Below are 19,293 nucleotides of genomic sequence, written 5' to 3'. Positions count from 1 at the left end.
TGCCATAAATATTAAAAGTGATTACCAAACGTATACTTTCGCTTTAAGCCGATTGTAGCGATGAAGCGGTAGTGAGCATAAAGAAAGGTCCTAAAACCCTTAACTTTGATGGAATAAAAGTTTACCTACAGATTTACTTTCCAAAATATTTCATACACATAATGCTCGAATTTTGTTTTTCCCTACAGAGGCAGTGCCACTTTTTCCTGACGATCAATATGCAAAAGTTGGTAAGCCAGACTCAAACCATGTATAATTAATAGTAAATAATAGTAGAAATAATTTATTAAATAACTTCACATAAGTTCGCCCGGTTTTTAGCAGCTCTGAACAGACCCAATGACATTTCAGATCGCTTTTGAAATGAGATTGGTTATTACTTATTTGGGTGCAAGTTATATTATATAACACCCCAGCAACCTGTTGGTTGTCACGTGTTGATATATAAACACACCATTGCACGCTACGTCGTTCACCGTGCATTTTTTTGTTACAATAAGTGTGCAACTTGAAAACAACATTCCTTCTTTCAACTCATGAAAATATTCGCACCATTGCACTCATAAAACTTAAGTATTTGTATATTATTTTTCATAGAGGGTGAAAAGACTGTCCAAATTGAGATTGCTGTGACATCCAATAGTAGTTGTAATGCGACAACCAATGCAACGTCAATGGAATGCGAAACATTGGTGGGCGATTTCACAAAAGAGGTAGGGCTTAATTCTCTAAAGTTTTAGGATAATATTGGATATTTCGGGATTATGAAGTTGATGAAAGTTTTCTTTATTTCAAATGAACATTACAGAATCGCTTCTTTTTTTTTCGCTAGCAAAACAGCTGTTGGCAGTGTAAGTCTATTATGTAATCCAGCATATTACACAAACTGACAAACCTGTAGAAGTTTGAGATCGATCGGCCATCTTGGTCACGCGAAAATTGTGAAAAACCGATAACACATTTGCATGACATCGATTTAAAGACACTGGATACTACTGGTAATTGCTTGGTGTAGTCTTCTCGCTTGATGTATCTATGCATAAAATATCAAACCTGTAAAAATTTTAGCTCAATTGGTCGTCGAAGTTGCGAGATAACTACTTCTTTCTCGAAAACTACGTCACTTCAGAGGGAGCCGTTTCTCACAATGTTTTATACTATCAACCTCTCCCCATTACACGTTACCAAGTAAGGTTTTATGCTACTAAATATTTTCCGTAATTACCAATAGCGTCCACTGCTATAAAACGCTCACCGTGGGTGATCAACTCCAATGGGGAAATTCGTTTTGTTTATTTCTCATAAAATATGACATTTCAGACAGAAATATTCCAAGGGATGTTTTCTATCATCATTATTAGACTGGAAGTTTTTTGTAAATTATTTTGTGATCTTAGACGAATTTTGTTCTTACCAATTATGTAATGTTCCTTTACTGTCTATTGACAGTAGTCTCACAATGCTGCTCCTGACACTCTGCTCTGAGTTGTTGTTGTATTATTGTGTATAAATCTGACTCATTGTTCCAATCTACAATGTATTCATTTATTTATTTATTTAATGAGGTAGGGTAGCCTTATCAGTATGGTTCCTGTACAAAGAGTAACAAGTGAACAAAGAGTAAAGAGCAAATTAAGGAAATCCACGAATCAAAACAGCAAACTGAGACCGAAAACAACACTATGTGGAAGGTTGAGGGTTCGACTCTCAACAGGGACCAATTTCATAGAGCTGCTAAGCATAAGCACGCAAATTTGCTTAGCATGAAATTTCTTCCTTGATAAAACTGGATTACCAAACAAATTTTGACAATTCTATACATCAAATGAAAGGGCGTTACGTACGTAGTCTGTTTTCAAGGCGTTTTTAACAAAAAATGTCCTTCCGGTTAGTTAGTCTCTTCTCCAGTCGTCATTATGCATCTGTTCACATTTCCTCAACCACAAAAGCTATTTTGACAATCTATGCATCATATGAAAGGGCCTTACGTACTTTACAAAAATGGGTATGTTGGTGACCTTCTCTTGACCTTTTGACCTTTTTAAACCGGATGTGCCTGTAAAATGCTTTGAAAAGGCATTATTTAAAGGCTTTTAGGTTGAAATGTACACTTTTTGATGCTTTACAATAAAATTATTACACATCGAGAAAACTGTTTGGTTTTGATTTCTTTGCAATTTGACGAGCTATTAACAACACTTTTTTCATTGATTCAATCACTGACCCAACAATAGCCGAACACCTAGTGTTTGTTTCTACAAACACTAAATTATAGTTGTTGTTTTTTTTAGTTTTTTTTTATACTTCTTCATCTTCTTCTTCTCTTCGTCCCTTGTCCTCGAACAAAAGCACACTTCCCAAACTCGTATGAACTTGAAACTTCGCACATAGTTCGATATGCATTTTTTTCAACTTCCTTTTTTTAATTTTATATCAGCTGATCGTTTATAGTCTGTTTTCAAGGCGTTTTCAATCAACATTTCCCTTTCGTTCAGTTAGTCTCTTCTCCAGTCGTCATTATTCATAAATTCCTATCTCAACCACAAAAGCTATTTAGACAATCTATACATCTCTGCAAATTCCTACTCACGAAACAAGCTTCTCAGTCTCCGTTATGCCCCATCCACACGTGCTACAACTCTGCTGCCTTCCTGTATATTATCATTACAGAACCTTGGCCTTTTTGTAAATCCCAGTACTGTTTATCGACCTACACATCGTGGTAAAAAAGCTGGTCGCCGTAGAACTGTTCATAAACCCCCTGTACCCGAAGTTACACTCCCTTCTGTTCCAGTACCAGTGACTACAGCCAAATCTCAACTCAGCCTTTGTGTTCTAAACACACAGTCCATCTGTAACAAGTATGACGATTTTGCTGATTTTGTTCTGCAAAAAGATCTGGACCTTATTGCCATTTCAGAAACATGGCTGAGACCAGACGACAACTTAACATGTCGTCAGTGTACCCCTGCTGGCTACTACTTTCATCACATCCCAAGACCTCACAAGACTGGTGGAGGAGTTGCAATACTGTACAGATCTACTTTATCTGTCTCTGTGAAAAGTAATGACGTCCAGTACACAACTTTTGAATTTCTTCATGCTGAAGTTTCCGGAAACTCTAAATCTGTTCGCCTTGTCATTGTATACAGACGTGAAAGGGATTCAAACGGCCAACATGTGACTTTCTCAAGTTTTCTAAGGGAGTTTGAGAATTTGATTTTGGAATATCTGCTTCATCCATCGGAAATCATCATCACCGGTGATTTTAACATTCATGTTGATGACGTCCACAACACCAATGCAAACCAGTTTAAGCATCTATTTCAAGCTTTTGGTCTTACCCAGCATATCAAGGAGCCGACTCATCGTCTCGGTCATTGCCTGGACCTTGTCATAACTCGTGAAATCTCCCCACCAATTGTCTCAAACTTTGTTATTCTACCTGGATTATCTGACCATTATGCAGTCATGTGTAACATGAGTCTGTGCAAGCCCAAAGTCCCAACCGTCACTATAAAGAGCCATCAATGGAAACATGTGAATCCTCCCGAAGTGTTCCGCGACATAGGCACTCATTTAGCAAATCTAGAAGTTGATCATGACTGCTTGGATTCCTATGTCAGCCAATATGAGATTACAGTCAGTGACATCTTGGATAAATACGCACCTTGGAAAACGAGATCAGTCAAGGTCGTACAGCGAGAAAGATCTGTCGTCAACTGGAGCGGAAGTGGCGGAAAAATGGCAAATTGGCAATACAACGACAATAATATCGCAACCAATGTAAAGTAGTTAGGAATTTGATCAACCAGGCAAAGATCATCCATTATTCATCTCAAGTACAAGAATCCTCAGGAGATCAAAGAAGCTCTTCAAGATAATTGGTAAGTTGTTGCTCAAACCCAAAACCCCTGTCCTTCCATCCACCTACAATGACCAGGACTTAGCAAATGAGTTCCAGAAATTCTTTGTCACCAAGATTTCAGACATCCGCTCATCATTTTCATCAGTCCATTACAACGTGCCGCAGACATTGCCACATCTTCAACCAGAGTGTAGACTATCTGTGTTTGAGCCTGCCACTGTTGCTGAAATTCAAAGGGTTATTATGAAATCTCCTTCAAAATCCTGTGAGCTGGATCCAGTATCAACATCTATGATAAAGCAAAACATTGATATATTTGTACCCTACATCACGAAGCTTGTAAACGAATCTATCAGTTCCGGTTGTTTCCCCGATAGCCTCAAAGTTTCCTACATCAGGCCGCTCATCAAGAAACCAAACCTGGACAAGGAGATATTCAAAAACTACAGACCGGTTGCAAACTTAAAATATCTTGGAAAAGTCATCGAACGAGTAGTGTCATCACGTATTTCTGATCACATTCATACTTTCAACCTGTCCGACGTGTTCCAGTCAGCATACAAGCCTTTCCATGGGACCGAGGCTGCACTAGTCCGTGTGAGCAACGATATTCTCTCTTCTATTAGTGAGGAAAAGATCGTGACACGGCGGACAAAAGCACCATTTTTTCACCAAAGTATCAGTTTGACCCACAGATTTCAAAAAAGTCATGCTCCAAAAAATCTGAGAATGGCATCACCTTGAATTACGTCATTATGACGTCATAACTTCTTTTTATGTATTAAAGCATAGGAAAATGCCATGCGGTGGGATTTCTACATGCCAAAATTATGTTTGTAAAGGTCAAGGAATTCAATTAGGGTGGTATTAGTTTGTAAACAAATAATATACTTTATGATGAGTATAATGATGTAATTATGACGTCATCATCATTAATACTACACAAATCACAAGAAGTTTGAAAACAAAATTAATGTCGTGTGGTTTCGCCAAAATGCTAATCTTTTTGTGTTCATATGGTACAATTACCGTGGCACTGATCTATAAGATACCGTGATGTTATCATGATATCATAATCAATACTATCCACCAAAACACTAAACACACTGAAACACAATGATTCTTACCGGATATAGGTTATAGGGTAGATTAATTATGTGGAATAGCGAATATGGGGAACTTCACAGGGAAGGTTGCAAAAAAGTCTCACATACATGTTGGGTCAAAAATGAAACTTTTTTGTATAAAAAAAAATTAATAGTAGTATAGTAGGCATTCGTCAATCCTTGAGAACCGCGGAGTTGTGTCGTTGGATTTCGGCTAGGGAATAGCGAATGGTGTGGCTGTAGAGTCCAATTCCGGTATGACAGTCTCTTACCGCAATAACTACAGGTGAAAGATGAAGCTGTTCTAACTGCTTGAGGCTGGGCCTTCCTCGGGAGTCATCCCTCATCTGCACGTTACGACAGGTCTTCCTCGAACTTGGAAATACCTCTCTACACCTCCTGCCTCCGGGCTCATCGGTCTGCAGTGGCTGCTTCCCAGGTGGTTGTATTGATGGCAAGTGACTTGGAGGTCACACTTAGAAGTGTCTTTGTAGCGCAGCTTTGGGTCTTCCGATCGAACGCCCTCTTCCCTGATGCCAGCTCTCCATACAGGAGGTCTTTTGGGAAACGTCCGTCCTCCACTTGGTGACATGTCCCAGCCAAGGCATGCGTCTCTACTTGAGGGTGGTAAACAAGGAGACTTGCCGCTCTGTCAAGCACTGTTATTGGTATGTGGTCTCTCCAGGAGATGCAGAGGATGCGCCTTAGGCATCTTTATGTGGAAGGCGTTTTCACCAAACAAGCCTTGTAGGCCTCGACTTTGGTATGCTCTGATAGCTTTTTTGTTGCATCATACTCTCTTTGTAAGTGTGGAGAGTGTTGTTGCAGCCTTTCCTATACGCCTGTTGAGTTCTACTTCAAGCGAGAGATTGTTGGAGATGGTTGAGACATGATACACAAACTCATGGACAGCCTCAAGGTCATGGTTGGCGATGCTGGTAGACAGTGGTCCATCAACATCCTGGCCCCTTACCTGCGTTTTTGTTAGACTGATGGTAAGTCCAAAGTCTTTGCAAGCTGCAGAACATCGATCCATGAGCTGCTGCAGGTCATCTGGTGTGTGTGTGTAGTGATGGCTGTGTCGTCTGCAAACAGGAAATCTTTAAGGCATCTCGTTCTTACTCTGGTCTTGGCTCCGAGTCTTGAGAGGTCGAAGAGGATTCCATCCGACCACGTACGAAGGTAGATGCCCTCTGTGGCTGACCCAAGAGCATGCTTGGGTAGAACATAGCAGAAAATGCCAAAAAGGGTTGCAGCCAGACATAGCCCTGCTTTACACTGTTGCAGAGTTCGAAGGGTTCAGATGTTGAGCCACTGAAACTATGGACCCCTTAAAGTTCTCTTGAAAGGACTAACGATGCGAAGCAGAGCAGGAGGGCAACCAATCTTGGCCAGGATCTAAATAAGGCTGTCTCTGCTCACGAGGTCAAAGTCCTTGGTGAGGTCGACACGGCGATGTAGATCGAGTGGCTTTCCCTACTCCCTACACTTTTGTTGCACATGTCTGATTGAGAATATCATGTCAATGGTCGACAGTTTGGCTTGAAACCACACTGAGACTCTGGGTAGACTCTTTCACCAAGAATTCAAAGTCTCTTTACGACAACTCAAGCAAAGAATTCCCCACAATGCTAAGAGAGAGATGGTGCAATAGTTGTTGCAATCACTCCTGTCACCTTTGTTTTTGTAGAGAGTGACAATGTTGGCGTCTCTCATGTCTTGTGGCACTGTACCTTCTCTGCAGCACTGGCAAAATATCTCATGCAGATCCTTGATGAGGATTCCTTTTACGCACTTGAGGACTTCAGGGATGCCATCTTTCTTTTCCTGAAGCTTTTTCCGGGGAGAGTGTATCTAGCGCTTTGCCAAGTTCTTCTAGTTTTTGTTCACTGTCCAGTTCGTCCATGATACACAGGCAATCTTTGTTGTTCAGAACTTCTGTGTTGACATAGTTCTCTCTGGAGTACAGCTCTGAGTAGTGCTCCACCAATCGATCCATCTCCTTCAGAGGGTCCTTAGGACCTTACTGGTAACTGACTTCAGAGGAGCGGTCATCTTCAGGTGGCCTGCTTTATTCCCTCGTACATACCTCTTACATTACTGTTGGCCTCGGTTTCACGTGGTCCGTGGTGACTGCAAGTTTGTCACAGAAGGTGAGTGTTTGTATGCTGAGAGAGCGCGTCTCTTATATTCTATGAGAGTTGAAATCTCCTTAGCATGAGCCTCGAACGGCCTCTTGCCGAACTAGTGGCATTGTAGACAGCATCCTTGAGGTGTTCCCATCTTCCGCTGACATCGGAATTGGGTACTCTTGGCAAGACATCTTTTTGGACCTGGACAAACGCTTCCACCATCTCTGGGTTGTAAGTCTTGTTCGTGTCAATGCGAGGCTGCCCTGCCTTCTTGGATCTGTGAACTCTCCGTAGTTGAAGCTTTTTTTTTGCTGCACACAAGGGAGTGGTCTGTATCACAGTCTGCACTTTGGTAGCTGCGGGTTATCTTGACGCTGCCCAGGTCCCTACGTCTTGTGAGCACGAGGTCAAGTTGGTGCCAATGCTTTGATCTAGGGTGTCTCCAGGATACCTTGTGTTGGGGCTTTGTGTTGAAGAAAGTGTTAGTGATGCAGAGATTGTTGTGCAGCATGACTTTTTTGAAATCTACGGGTCAAACTGATACTTTGGTGAAAATTTGGTGCTTTTGTCCGCCGTGTCACGATCTTCGTGTTTTTTGTCCTTAATCCACCTCACTATATGGACAATGGTAACCTTACAGCACTATTCCTGCTAGACTTGAGTGCTGCTTTTGACACTGTTGATCATAACATCCTTCTCTCTCGGCTCCAGAATCACCTTGGCATAGAGGACACAGCCCTAGCATGGTGCAAATCGTATCTCCACAATAGAACTCAGCATGTATGTATTGGCACTGCGATATCCGAACCTGTTGTTTTGAACTACTCTGTGCCACAGGGATCGGTACTCGGCCCGCAGTGGTTTACGCTGTACACTTTACCGATTCGTGACATCATCCTTAAATTTAATCTGAATTACCATGTGTTCGCAGACGACACTCAGCTATACATCACGTTTAAACCTTCTCAAGAAAACGCCAATGCATCTATTGCAAGACTTGAGAAATGCATCCAAGAGATTCGACGTTGGACACAACAAAACTTCCTGAAGTTAAATGATGATAAAACAGAGTTCCTTTTATTTGGGTCACGTCAACAGTTAACTAAGGTTTCAGTGCCATACATCTCCATCGGTGATGCTCGGATAGCTCCCTCGCTGAAAGCTCGGAACTGAGGGGTTATTTTTTATTCATCGATGACACTTCAGCCACATATCAACAACATTGTTCGTTTATCATCATATCACATCAGGAATATAGGTAAGATTCGCAAGTACCTGGACAAAAGTGCCACTGAAAAGGTCATTCACGCATTTGTTACTTCTCGTCTTGACAACGGCATTGCTCTTCTCTACAGTCTTCCTAACACCAGATTTCCCGACTTCAACGGCTCCAAAATACTGCTGCCCGCATTGTGACACTGTCTAGAAAATCCTGTGCTATCACCCCCATTCTGAAACAACTACACTGGCTCCCTATCTCTCAACGAATCATCTTCAAGCTGATGCTCATTGTCCACAAAGCTCTTAATGGCAAGGCTCCCCACTATATTTCTGAACTGCTTCAAGTTTACCCTCCATCAAGGAATCTTCGATCAAGTTCCATGCTTCTCCTCATTGAACCCAAGTCTCGACACTCATGGGTTGACAGGTCTTTTTCTTCAGCCGCGACACGCATCTGAAATTATTATTATTATTATTATTATTATTATTATTATTATTATTAACAATAACAATAACAATAACAATAACAATAACAATAACAATAACAATAACAATAACAATAACAATAACAATAACAATAACAATAACAATAACAATAACAATAACAATAACAATAACAATAACAATAACAATAACAATAACAATAACAATAACAATAACAATAACAATAACAATAACAATAACAATAACAATAACAATAACAATAACAATAACAATAACAATAACAATAACAATAACAATAACAATAACAATAACAATAACAATAACAATAACAATAACAATAACAATAACAATAACAATAACAATAACAATAACATTACTATTACTATTACTATTACTATTACTATTACTATTACTATTACTATTACTATTACTAGTACTAGTACTAGTACTAGTACTAGTACTAGTACTAGTACTAGTACTAGTACTAGTACTAGTACTAGTACTAGTACTAGTACTAGTACTAGTACTAGTACTAGTACTAGTACTATTACTATTACTATTACTATTACTATTACTATTACTATTACTATTACTATTACTATTACTATTACTATTACTATTACTATTACTATTACTATTACTATTACTATTACTATTACTATTACTATTACTATTACTATTACTATTACTATTACTATTACTATTACTATTACTATTACTATTACTATTACTATTACTATTACTATTACTATTACTATTACTATTACTATTACTATTACTATTACTATTACTATTACTATTACTATTACTATTACTATTACTATTACTATTACTATTACTATTACTATTACTATTACTATTACTATTACTATTACTATTACTATTACTATTACTATTACTATTACTATTACTATTACTATTACTATTACTATTACTATTACTATTACTATTACTATTACTATTACTATTACTATTACTATTACTATTACTATTACTATTACTATTACTATTACTATTACTATTACTATTACTATTACTATTACTATTACTATTACTATTACTATTACTATTACTATTACTATTACTATTACTATTACTATTACTATTACTATTACTATTACTATTACTATTACTATTACTATTACTATTACTATTACTATTACTATTACTATTACTATTACTATTACTATTACTATTACTATTACTATTACTATTACTATTACTATTACTATTACTATTACTATTACTATTACTATTACTATTACTATTACTATTACTATTACTATTACTATTACTATTACTATTACTATTACTATTACTATTACTATTACTATTACTATTACTATTACTATTACTATTACTATTACTATTACTATTACTATTACTATTACTATTATTAATATTATTATTATTATTATTATTATTATTATTATTATTATTATTATTATTATTATTATTATTATTATTATTATTATTATTACTATTATTATTATTATTACTATTATTATTATGCGTTTTTAACAAACATTTCCCTTCCGGTTTAGTTAGTCTCTTCTCCAGTCGTGATTATTCATCAGTTCCTATTTTCTCAACCACAAAAGCTATTTTAACACACTACACATCATATGAAAGGGCTTTTCGTACTTCACAAAAATGGATTATGTTGGTGACCTTCTCCTGACCTTTTGACCTGTCTAAACCGGAAGTGCATGTAAAATGCTCTGAAAAGGCCTAACTTCATGGGTTTTTCTTTTGATAATTATCCACCAGGGTTGTTTTTTGTACTCCCGGAAGTCGAACAACTTGTTTTTGTTATGAAAAAAAAATTAAGTCTAGTTCTTCTTATTCTTCTTCTCTACGTCCCTTGTCCGCTAACAGAAACATCTTTCCAAAGACCGTATGAACTACACATAGATAGACATTCATTAGGAGAACAAACCGTTGAAGTTACGTCATGATGACGTCATTTCTTGAGTTATTAAAACTCAAATTTATTATTTCAAAAATCATAACTTTTGATTTACATGAGGGATTCTTACAATCAAAACATCATCGGAATCGTCTTTCAAAACTCCGTAAACGCCTCACAGACATGACCCCATTGTGACTTTGTCTTCCGGCTCAAAAGAGAGGTGTAAAATTTCAAAATTCATGTCTAAAGAACTACGTAAATCCCCCATTGATATATGCATTAACACATAGGCTAGTCTGGTCCCCTAACCAAATATTCCTTGACGTCTCTTGTTAAAAATCTTAGGTCAGGTATCACCCACGGTTAAAAATAGAGCATGACGCAACTTGTCAGGGTCTGTGGTCATCTCCAGGGAAACCAACTGGGCCTAATTTCATAGAGCTGCTAAGCACAACATTTTGCTTAGCATGAAATGTTTTGCCTTGATAAAAACGGGATTACCACAACGTTGGATTACCAACCCAATTTCCACATGATTTCCACATGATAAGCAAACAACAGCTAAATACCTGTAACAAGCAATATGCATTAAATGGAAAAATTGGTTGGTAATCCTTTTTTTAATTTTATTTAGGAAGACATTTCATGCTAAGCAAATTTTTGTGCTAAGCAGCTCTATGAAATTGGCCCATGTCTGCACTAGTTGCGATAACATAACCCTCCTCCCGCCAAACGGCCGCCAGCAGGCCGGAGGGTTAAGAGATTCTTGATCGGCAAATGACAATCTGGTCCAACACGTATAATTTCGACAGCTAGTCACCAGATTTGCCCCATTTTTACCACTTTCAAAAATCATGACACAAATTCTAAGGGCACGAACTTACCTCAATGTCTAAAGGCCAGCTTTGACTTGAGCATAAATTCAAAAACTCCTGGATCTACGGCCGACAGGACATTATGATTCCATACCGATCATCAACGATACTGTCCGAATGTTGACGACAACACGTTCGGAACATTTCGGATAACTTCGAAAAAGGAGGAATTCTTCCTGTTTTGTCACGTGATTTTGGGTGATACCGGACCCTAAATTCGACAGAGCCTAGTCGGAGATTTTTGGGTCTGGGAACCAAACTACACGTAGGCCTACACACAACGTGTAGTGTATTAGCGCCGCAGCAGAGTCACGCTCCAGTGATCATCCATAGAGCGCGTAAAAGCTTCACGTAGCATAGTCTTCGTTCAAGTCGTTCAAGGCGTTTAGTCTCTTCTACAGTCGTCAATAATTCATAAGTTCAATTTCCTAAACCACATAAGCTATTGTGACAATCTATACATTTTATGAAAGGGCTTTACGAGCTTCACAAAAATGGTTATGTTGGTGACCTTTTCTTGACCTTTTGATCTGTTTAAGCCGGAAGTGACTGTTAAATGCTTTGAAAAGGCGTTATTTGATGGCTTCTACATGTAGGTTGTAATGTACACCTTTTGATGGTTTACAATCACATAATACAAAGGTCTAGTTTAAAAAAAATAATACCGATGCCGTCACTAAAAAGTAGTGCGCTCTCTAGCGGCAGATTAAAAACATCTAAAAATACTTTTTTACTAGATGTTTGTGTCGGAGTTTCTGACAATTGTTTCAAAATTGGTAAACATAATCTCCTTCATATTAGCAACATATCTGTGGAGTCTTAGCTTGATGACGTCATTATGTGTCACGTGGTATTGCTTTAAAGGTGCACTTTTCAAAGCTGTGTGTCTGCCAAACAAAGTTTGACTGAGGTGAAACTGAGGTGTATTGTTAGTCAAGGACATTAATTTGTTGAACTCATTGAAAACTCCGTAAACGCCTCACAGACATGAACCCATTTTGACTTTGTCTTCCGGCTCAAAAGAGAGGTTAAACATTTCGAAATTCGTGTCTAAAGAACTACGTTAATTCCCCAATGGTATGTGCATAAACATTTTATACGTAGGCCCACACACAACGTGTAGCGGTGCAGAAGAGTCACGTTCCAGTGATCATCCATAGAGCGCGAAAAAGCTTCACGTAGAATAGTCTTCGTTCAAGGCGTTTAAAACATACATGTCCCTTACTGTTATTAAGTCTCTTCTACAGTCGTCAATATTTCATAAGTTCATATTTCCTAAACCACATAAACTATTTTGACAATCTATACATTATATGAAAGGGCTATACGAACTTAACAAAAATGGATATGTTGGTGACCTTTTCTTGACACTTTTATCTGTCTAAACCAGAAGTGACTGTTGAAATGTACACCTTTTGATGGTTTACAATCACATAATACAAGTCTGGCAAAGGCCTGGTTTAAAAAAATAATACCGATGCCGTCACCAAAAATTAGTGCGCCCTCTAGCGGCAGATTAAAAACATTGCTTTGATTGGTACTTTTTGTATTGCCTAGTAAAGTGTACACACTTGTCAAACAACCCCTTTCACACACCCGTTCCCGCCGAACACCTAGAGTTTGTTTTACAAACTCTAAATTTCTAGTGATTTATTTGTTTATTTATCTGTATTTCTATTGTCCTGATATTCTAGTTTAAAATTACGGTGCATTAAAAAGTAACATTGAAACAATATAATGCAACGACTCTTCATATTTCCCCCAAACAGGTGGAAAAGTTATATCAGAGTTTACTTGGGTTCAAGAAAGTACAAGTCAACCTGGAGGACCTCAGGTAAAGATTAAAGACAGAATTTGTATTTATGGAAAACAAACAACAAAAGTTCAATCTCAAAGCTCATAATCATTGCTTTGAATTGAGACTTACAAGAAGATGAAAAGATCTGTGCGTAGGTTAAAGACACTGGACAATATTGGTAATTGTCAAGGACCAGTCTTCTCACTTGGTGTATCTAAACATGAAAACTGCATAAAATATTAACAAACCTGTGAAAATTTGAGCTCATTTGGTCGTCAAAGTTGCGAGATAATAATGAAAGAAAAAAATTCCCTTGTCACACAAAGTTGTGTTCTTTCAGATGCTTGATTTCGAGACCTCAAATTCTAATTCTGAGGTCTGGAAATAAATTTCGTGGAAAATTACTTCTTTCTCGAAAACTACGTCACTTCAGAGGGAGTCGTTTCTCGCAATGTTTTATACCATCAACCTCTCCCCAATACTCGTTACCAAGTAAGGTTTTATGGTTATAATTATTTTGAGTAATTACCAATAGTGTCCACTGCCTTTAAGGTGAATTTGTTTGTCTAGCTTTGCTTAATATCAGTTACCTGCAATACAAAGTATAGACTTCATCAGTCTAGTATACACAAATAGTCTAGTTTTTTAGTGAATGTAACATCATAATGTATAGAAAACTACGATGTATTGTACGACATAAACCCCACCGGCCTACCAGTATCATTTACCTATCTGTGCCACACTCCCAGACACATATTTTACGAAACCTGAAAGATCTCTGGAAAAAAAACCTGCGGTGTGGCATACGTTTCAGAGTTTGTTTTCAAACAAAACCTGTTGACTCGGTCATTTTCAAGATTCTGAGAAAAACCTACTTTTTGTGCAAAAATAAATTGTACAATACATTCTTCATAACTTGTTAATGTTTTCGACTGGTGCGTTTCCTAGGGAGGGCAGTGTCATAATTCCACACACTGTAACATACGACTACGCTGAGATGAGTCAGGAAGGGAGACAGCTATCGGCACTCGACCTCTACGATCTGACAGTTGGCCCAGCGGTGTCTGAAGGGAAGATTGGGACACTCTCAGTGTCCCCGGAGTGTGCAGTGTGCGAAGCACCAGAAGGTAGTTTTTGTTATCAAAAAACATTTCGAGTTTAGAGTAAGGCACTTTTCGTCACGTTAAAGCGCACACTAGTGCCATCGCAAGTATAATTTGTTATGTTGCATGCATATGTTTTGGAAGTCTTGTTTTTGGGGGAGTACATATTTAGCGAGTCTTGTTTTTGAAAGTACATAATTAGCAAATCTTGTTTCTTGACGATTTATATATTTTGTGTTTATTTTCTTTCTTTTTTGTTTTACTTTTTAAATTCCGTTTGGCAATGACAAGATTTCCCAAGTCATTATGAAATAATTCAGGTTTTAGGATTATTTCCATTTCATTAGGCAGTACATAAAAGAAAACTACTTATCATTATATGCAATATCAGAATAAAGTTAGGCACGAATCCCGGACAAACGTTTTTCGGTTTGAGTTCTGAACAAGTTACCAACTGGTTTATGTTTCTTGGAAACCTAATGATTGGAATGGATGTACTCTTCCAAAATCCACTTATTAGACCTATGTTGAATGTGAATTGGGTTCACCAATGTGCCTCCCAGTGTCTGTCAACAATCATTTCATTTTATTTCAGATTTAACGGATATGTGCAATGCGGCTCTGGATTGCGGCCAAGGTTTTGAAAAGTATAAGAGGAAGGCCGAAGATGATTCTTGCTACCTCATTTGCCAATCAATTTGCAAATCGCCGATTTGTGGAGACGGAACTTGTAGCCAAGAACAAGGCAGTGACGTCATAACATGCAAGTGAGTTTGTGGTTGCTATTATTAGTGTTATTTATTTATTATTGATTCGTTTATTTCAGGAATAAAGGTTTCACGGCCTTAAGGAGGCTGAATTTAGTTTTATTTAACATCATTAAGTGACGTTAAGAAAGGTTTCAATTATACATTTTTATTTTATACAAATTTGTAAAAAAAACGTTATCCAAATTAGTGGATACGAGATCATTTTGGGACAACATTGACATCAACTCGGACATTGACAGCCATGACAGCAAGTCAAACATGGACTCCAATGTTTAATACCCATCTACATATGCATTATAGCTCATTTAAACTAGTGACGATAGCTAGACATTTTCATTTGGGAATATGGGCGGGGGCGACCTGATGGAATTTTAGATTGGTCCTCTGTCTTTATTCATGATAAAGACAGACACGTCAACGGCCCAATTCTATTGCTTAACATTCGTACAAGTCTTCAGAGGGATTGCATTCCTTCCTACGTGATGGCATGCGGATCACACAATACATTCAAAGGTTGTATTGTTATTCAAATAAGTCCATGGGGCGATGCCCGTATATAAAGGCCCGGACACAAGTCCTGAGCCATCTTTTTTTTCGTGTGTAACAGCACTGCGGACATCGAAATGGAAAATTCGATTGAGTTAGAGCTCCCGTCAGACATTGAGTCTGAGTTTCAGTGCGGCCAAGTCGCTGGTGATGAAGATATTACACCAAATGTAAGCTTAGAAGCGAAGCTTCAGGCAAACTCAACGGGAATACATAAGCTTTCCCTCTCCATCGCCAGCATGCAAAACATGCTGACGAACATGGTAAAAAACCAACAGTCGTCTGCAATCCCAGTCGACAATATGTTTGATGTTGATGATTTCGTTGGACAACAGGGTAACTGTTATGACCCAAACCAAAATTTCGAGCTGACCAGTAACGTGGCAGCCAGTTCTCCTTCCAAACAGGAGGAAGATTTTGATTTATTGTCTTGCGAAGACATTTATGAGACTTCTGAAGCCAAAGGCGCAGAAATTTTCTCAAATTTGGCCGATAGAGCAATCAAAGCGGTAACACTACCGATCAAAAAGGAGATATATACAAAGATCGCAGAAAAATATGCGACACCGGCTAATGCGCCGGCTGTATCTGCCCCCAGAGTGGACGCAGACTTGTGGGGCACTATTCCTGCATCGGTCCGCTCCAAAGACGTGGGCACTCAGCAAATTCAGAAACATGTGGTCAAAGGTATGATTCCATACTTCCATATTCTAAATGAACTACGGGACACTGCCATGGCGAGTACCGTAGCAGACACCGAAAAAAATCAAACAGTTTGCCCTTGATGGCACTACACTATCGGGAAATGCATCATATAAATTGAGTATGAAGCGACGGGATGATTTGAAACCCTGTCTTAACCCTATGTATAAGGGTTTGTGCTCAAGGAGCACACCTGTGTCTGATAAACTATTCGGACAAGATCTAAATTCGTCAATGAAACAGGTTGCCGAGGCTTTTAAAGCCGGTAGAAAACTGACTTATTCAGAAAATAACAGAAGTACTCAAAACCGTCGGTTTGAGCCTTACTCCCAAAGAACCCGTGGATTTCGCCAGGGTTTCACGACAGGGCGTACCTCTGGAAACAGAACTCAACTGCGGTATACGCAATCCTACTACCCAAGTGGCAACCGCCGAGGCGGGAGAAATGATAGTGGGAAGTTTTCCCACCATAAACCTACAGCAACAGCTACAAGTGGGCAATTTACTGAAACAAAAAACTGGTATGTAAAACATGACTCCACTGCAATTTCGGCTTGTGCCGGGCAGTTAAAGTTTCACCATTATAATTGGTCTCAGATTACCTCCGACAGGTGGATTCTAAACACCATATCAGGCTGCAAAATTGATTTCATTGCACGCCCTGTACAATCAGTCAAACCAAACAGAATATTGTTTTCTGATGAGGAAATTCAGACTGTAAATCAGGAGATAAAAGAACTCCTTCAAAAGGGTGCAATTCAGCCCACTAAAAGGTCTAACTGTCGGTTCGTATCGAACATTTTCCTCATTCCTAAAAAATCTGGTGGACTGAGACCGGTTATAAATTTGAAAGATTTGAATACTTTTGTCAGATATGAAAATTTTAAAATGGAAAATATAAAACTAGTTAATGAAATTATTCAATCCAATGACTTCCTTACTTCCATTGACCTGAAAGATGCGTACTTCGCAATCCCAATGTGTGAGATTGATCAATCTTATCTGTGCTTTTCATGGGAGAATCAGTTCTATAGATTCACCTGTTTACCTTTCGGGCTGAGCTCAGCCCCTCGAATTTTCACAAAGGTGATGAAACCAGTCATTGCAGCAGCAAGAAGTAAAGGAATTCGGTTGGTAATTTTTATTGACGATATTCTGATCATGGCTTCATCGGAGAATGAAAGCAATGAACAAACAACCTTTGTGGTACAGTGATTGGAATATTTGGGATTCCAGATAAACAAGGGAAAATCCTACTTGAAACCGCAGACCCATTCAACTTACCTGGGCGTGAGATCGATTCCAAAACAATGACGATCAATGTTCCAAAGTCGAAAATACACAAGTTAAAATCGGAGGGAACACAAATTCTGGAAAAGAAAGTCTTGACTTTACGGAATCTCGCAAAATTCGTAGGCATGATTATTGCCACATTTGATGCTATTCCAAGAGGAAAATTGCATTTTCGAAAACTCGAATCTGCCAAATCAAATACCCTAAAAAATGAGTATGGCAATTATGATGCAAATATTGCAGTAAACCAAACTATAAGAGAAGAGACTACATGGTGGTTGGATATTCCATGCGATGATGTAAAATCGTCAATTAAAAAACCACCCATTACTATTGTTATCTGTACAGATGCCAGTAATACCGGCTGGGGTGCAGTCTCCGAAACGGACAACTCTTACACACAGGGTAAGTGGTCCAAAACCCAACAACAGTTGCATATAAATATGTTAGAGTTATTGGCAGCTCAAAATGCATTGCTAATTCTCTGTGAAACTCTCAATAATGTTCATGTTCTGATCAAATCAGACAATAGCACAGCGGTGTCTTATATTTCGAGAATGGGGGGAACTGTTGGTCCCTTAAATGACCTCGCATCAACAATTTTCCTTTGGTGTATCGAAAGAAATATTACTCTGTCCGCAACCCATATCGCGGGAGTAGATAATACCACTGCAGATTATCTTTCTCGTAAGAAATTGAATAAAGAATTGAGTCTCAACTCACGTATATTCTGGGATGTTGTCAACAAAACACAAATATACCCAGATGTTGATTTGTTTGCATCTTATATTAATAATAAGATAGATTGCTATGTGTCATGGAAATCAGACTCTAACGCACGGGCCATTGACGCTTTCTCAATGCAGTGGTTTGGTATAACACCTTACATTTTTCCACCTTTCTGTTTGCTGTGTAGAATTTTGGACAAAATATCACGAGAGCAAACTCCTGTTTGCCTTCTCATCGCCCCTCTATGGAAGGCCCAACCGTGGTTTCCACAGTTGCTACAGATGGTATTTGCAAACCCAATCAAACTACCAGAGTTTTGTCTGATGCATCAACCACTACTGCCGGTTCCAAACCTGCACCTGGTCGCTTGGGTCATCTCAGGGAATGTTGGAAAACAAAAGGCATTTCGGCAGAAGCTTCCAACCTCATCGCAAACTCATGGCGGTCAACTACAAAGCTACAATATGAATCAGCTTGGAAAAGCTGGACTAGTTGGTGTAGTGGACAACAAGTTAATTCATTATCTCCCACTGTAGCAGACTTAGTAAATTTCTTAGCCAAGGCTCATTCAAAAGGAAAATCATATTCCACTTTAAACACTTACAGATCAGCTCTGTCTTCAGCCCTACCTAGAATTGAGGGACATGTAGCGGGACAACACCCTCTAATAGTACGTTTAATGAGGGGAGTATTTAATACAACACCCCCGAAACCGAGATACTCAAAAACATGGAAAGTTTCAATTGTTTTAGATTATTTAAAATCATTGCCAGTTAACAATGAACTTTCTTTAT

At 38.4% G+C, this 19,293-nt stretch overlaps 1 protein-coding gene and 1 pseudogene across 2 annotated transcripts in view; both read left to right on the top strand.

Moving 5' to 3' along the window:
* Positions 1-19,293, top strand: part of LOC139939351 (uncharacterized) — a 102,320-nt gene that overhangs the window by 33,474 nt on the left and 49,553 nt on the right. The window contains exons 22-26 of one of the 2 annotated variants that reach the window (XM_071935156.1): positions 189-230; positions 598-713; positions 13,328-13,392; positions 14,305-14,483; positions 15,055-15,226. The exons of the other annotated variant lie outside the window; for it this stretch is intronic. Coding sequence (XP_071791257.1) covers positions 189-230; positions 598-713; positions 13,328-13,392; positions 14,305-14,483; positions 15,055-15,226 — 574 coding nt within the window. The remainder of the gene's footprint in view (positions 1-188; positions 231-597; positions 714-13,327; positions 13,393-14,304; positions 14,484-15,054; positions 15,227-19,293) is intronic. 2 annotated transcript variants of the gene reach the window in all.
* Positions 15,853-19,035, top strand: LOC139939526 (uncharacterized; annotated as a pseudogene).

The sequence above is a fragment of the Asterias amurensis genome, chromosome 7 (genome assembly GCF_032118995.1).
Source record: "Asterias amurensis chromosome 7, ASM3211899v1".
NCBI lineage: Eukaryota > Metazoa > Echinodermata > Asteroidea > Forcipulatida > Asteriidae > Asterias > Asterias amurensis.
This window is presented reverse-complemented; position numbering and strand designations above follow the sequence as displayed.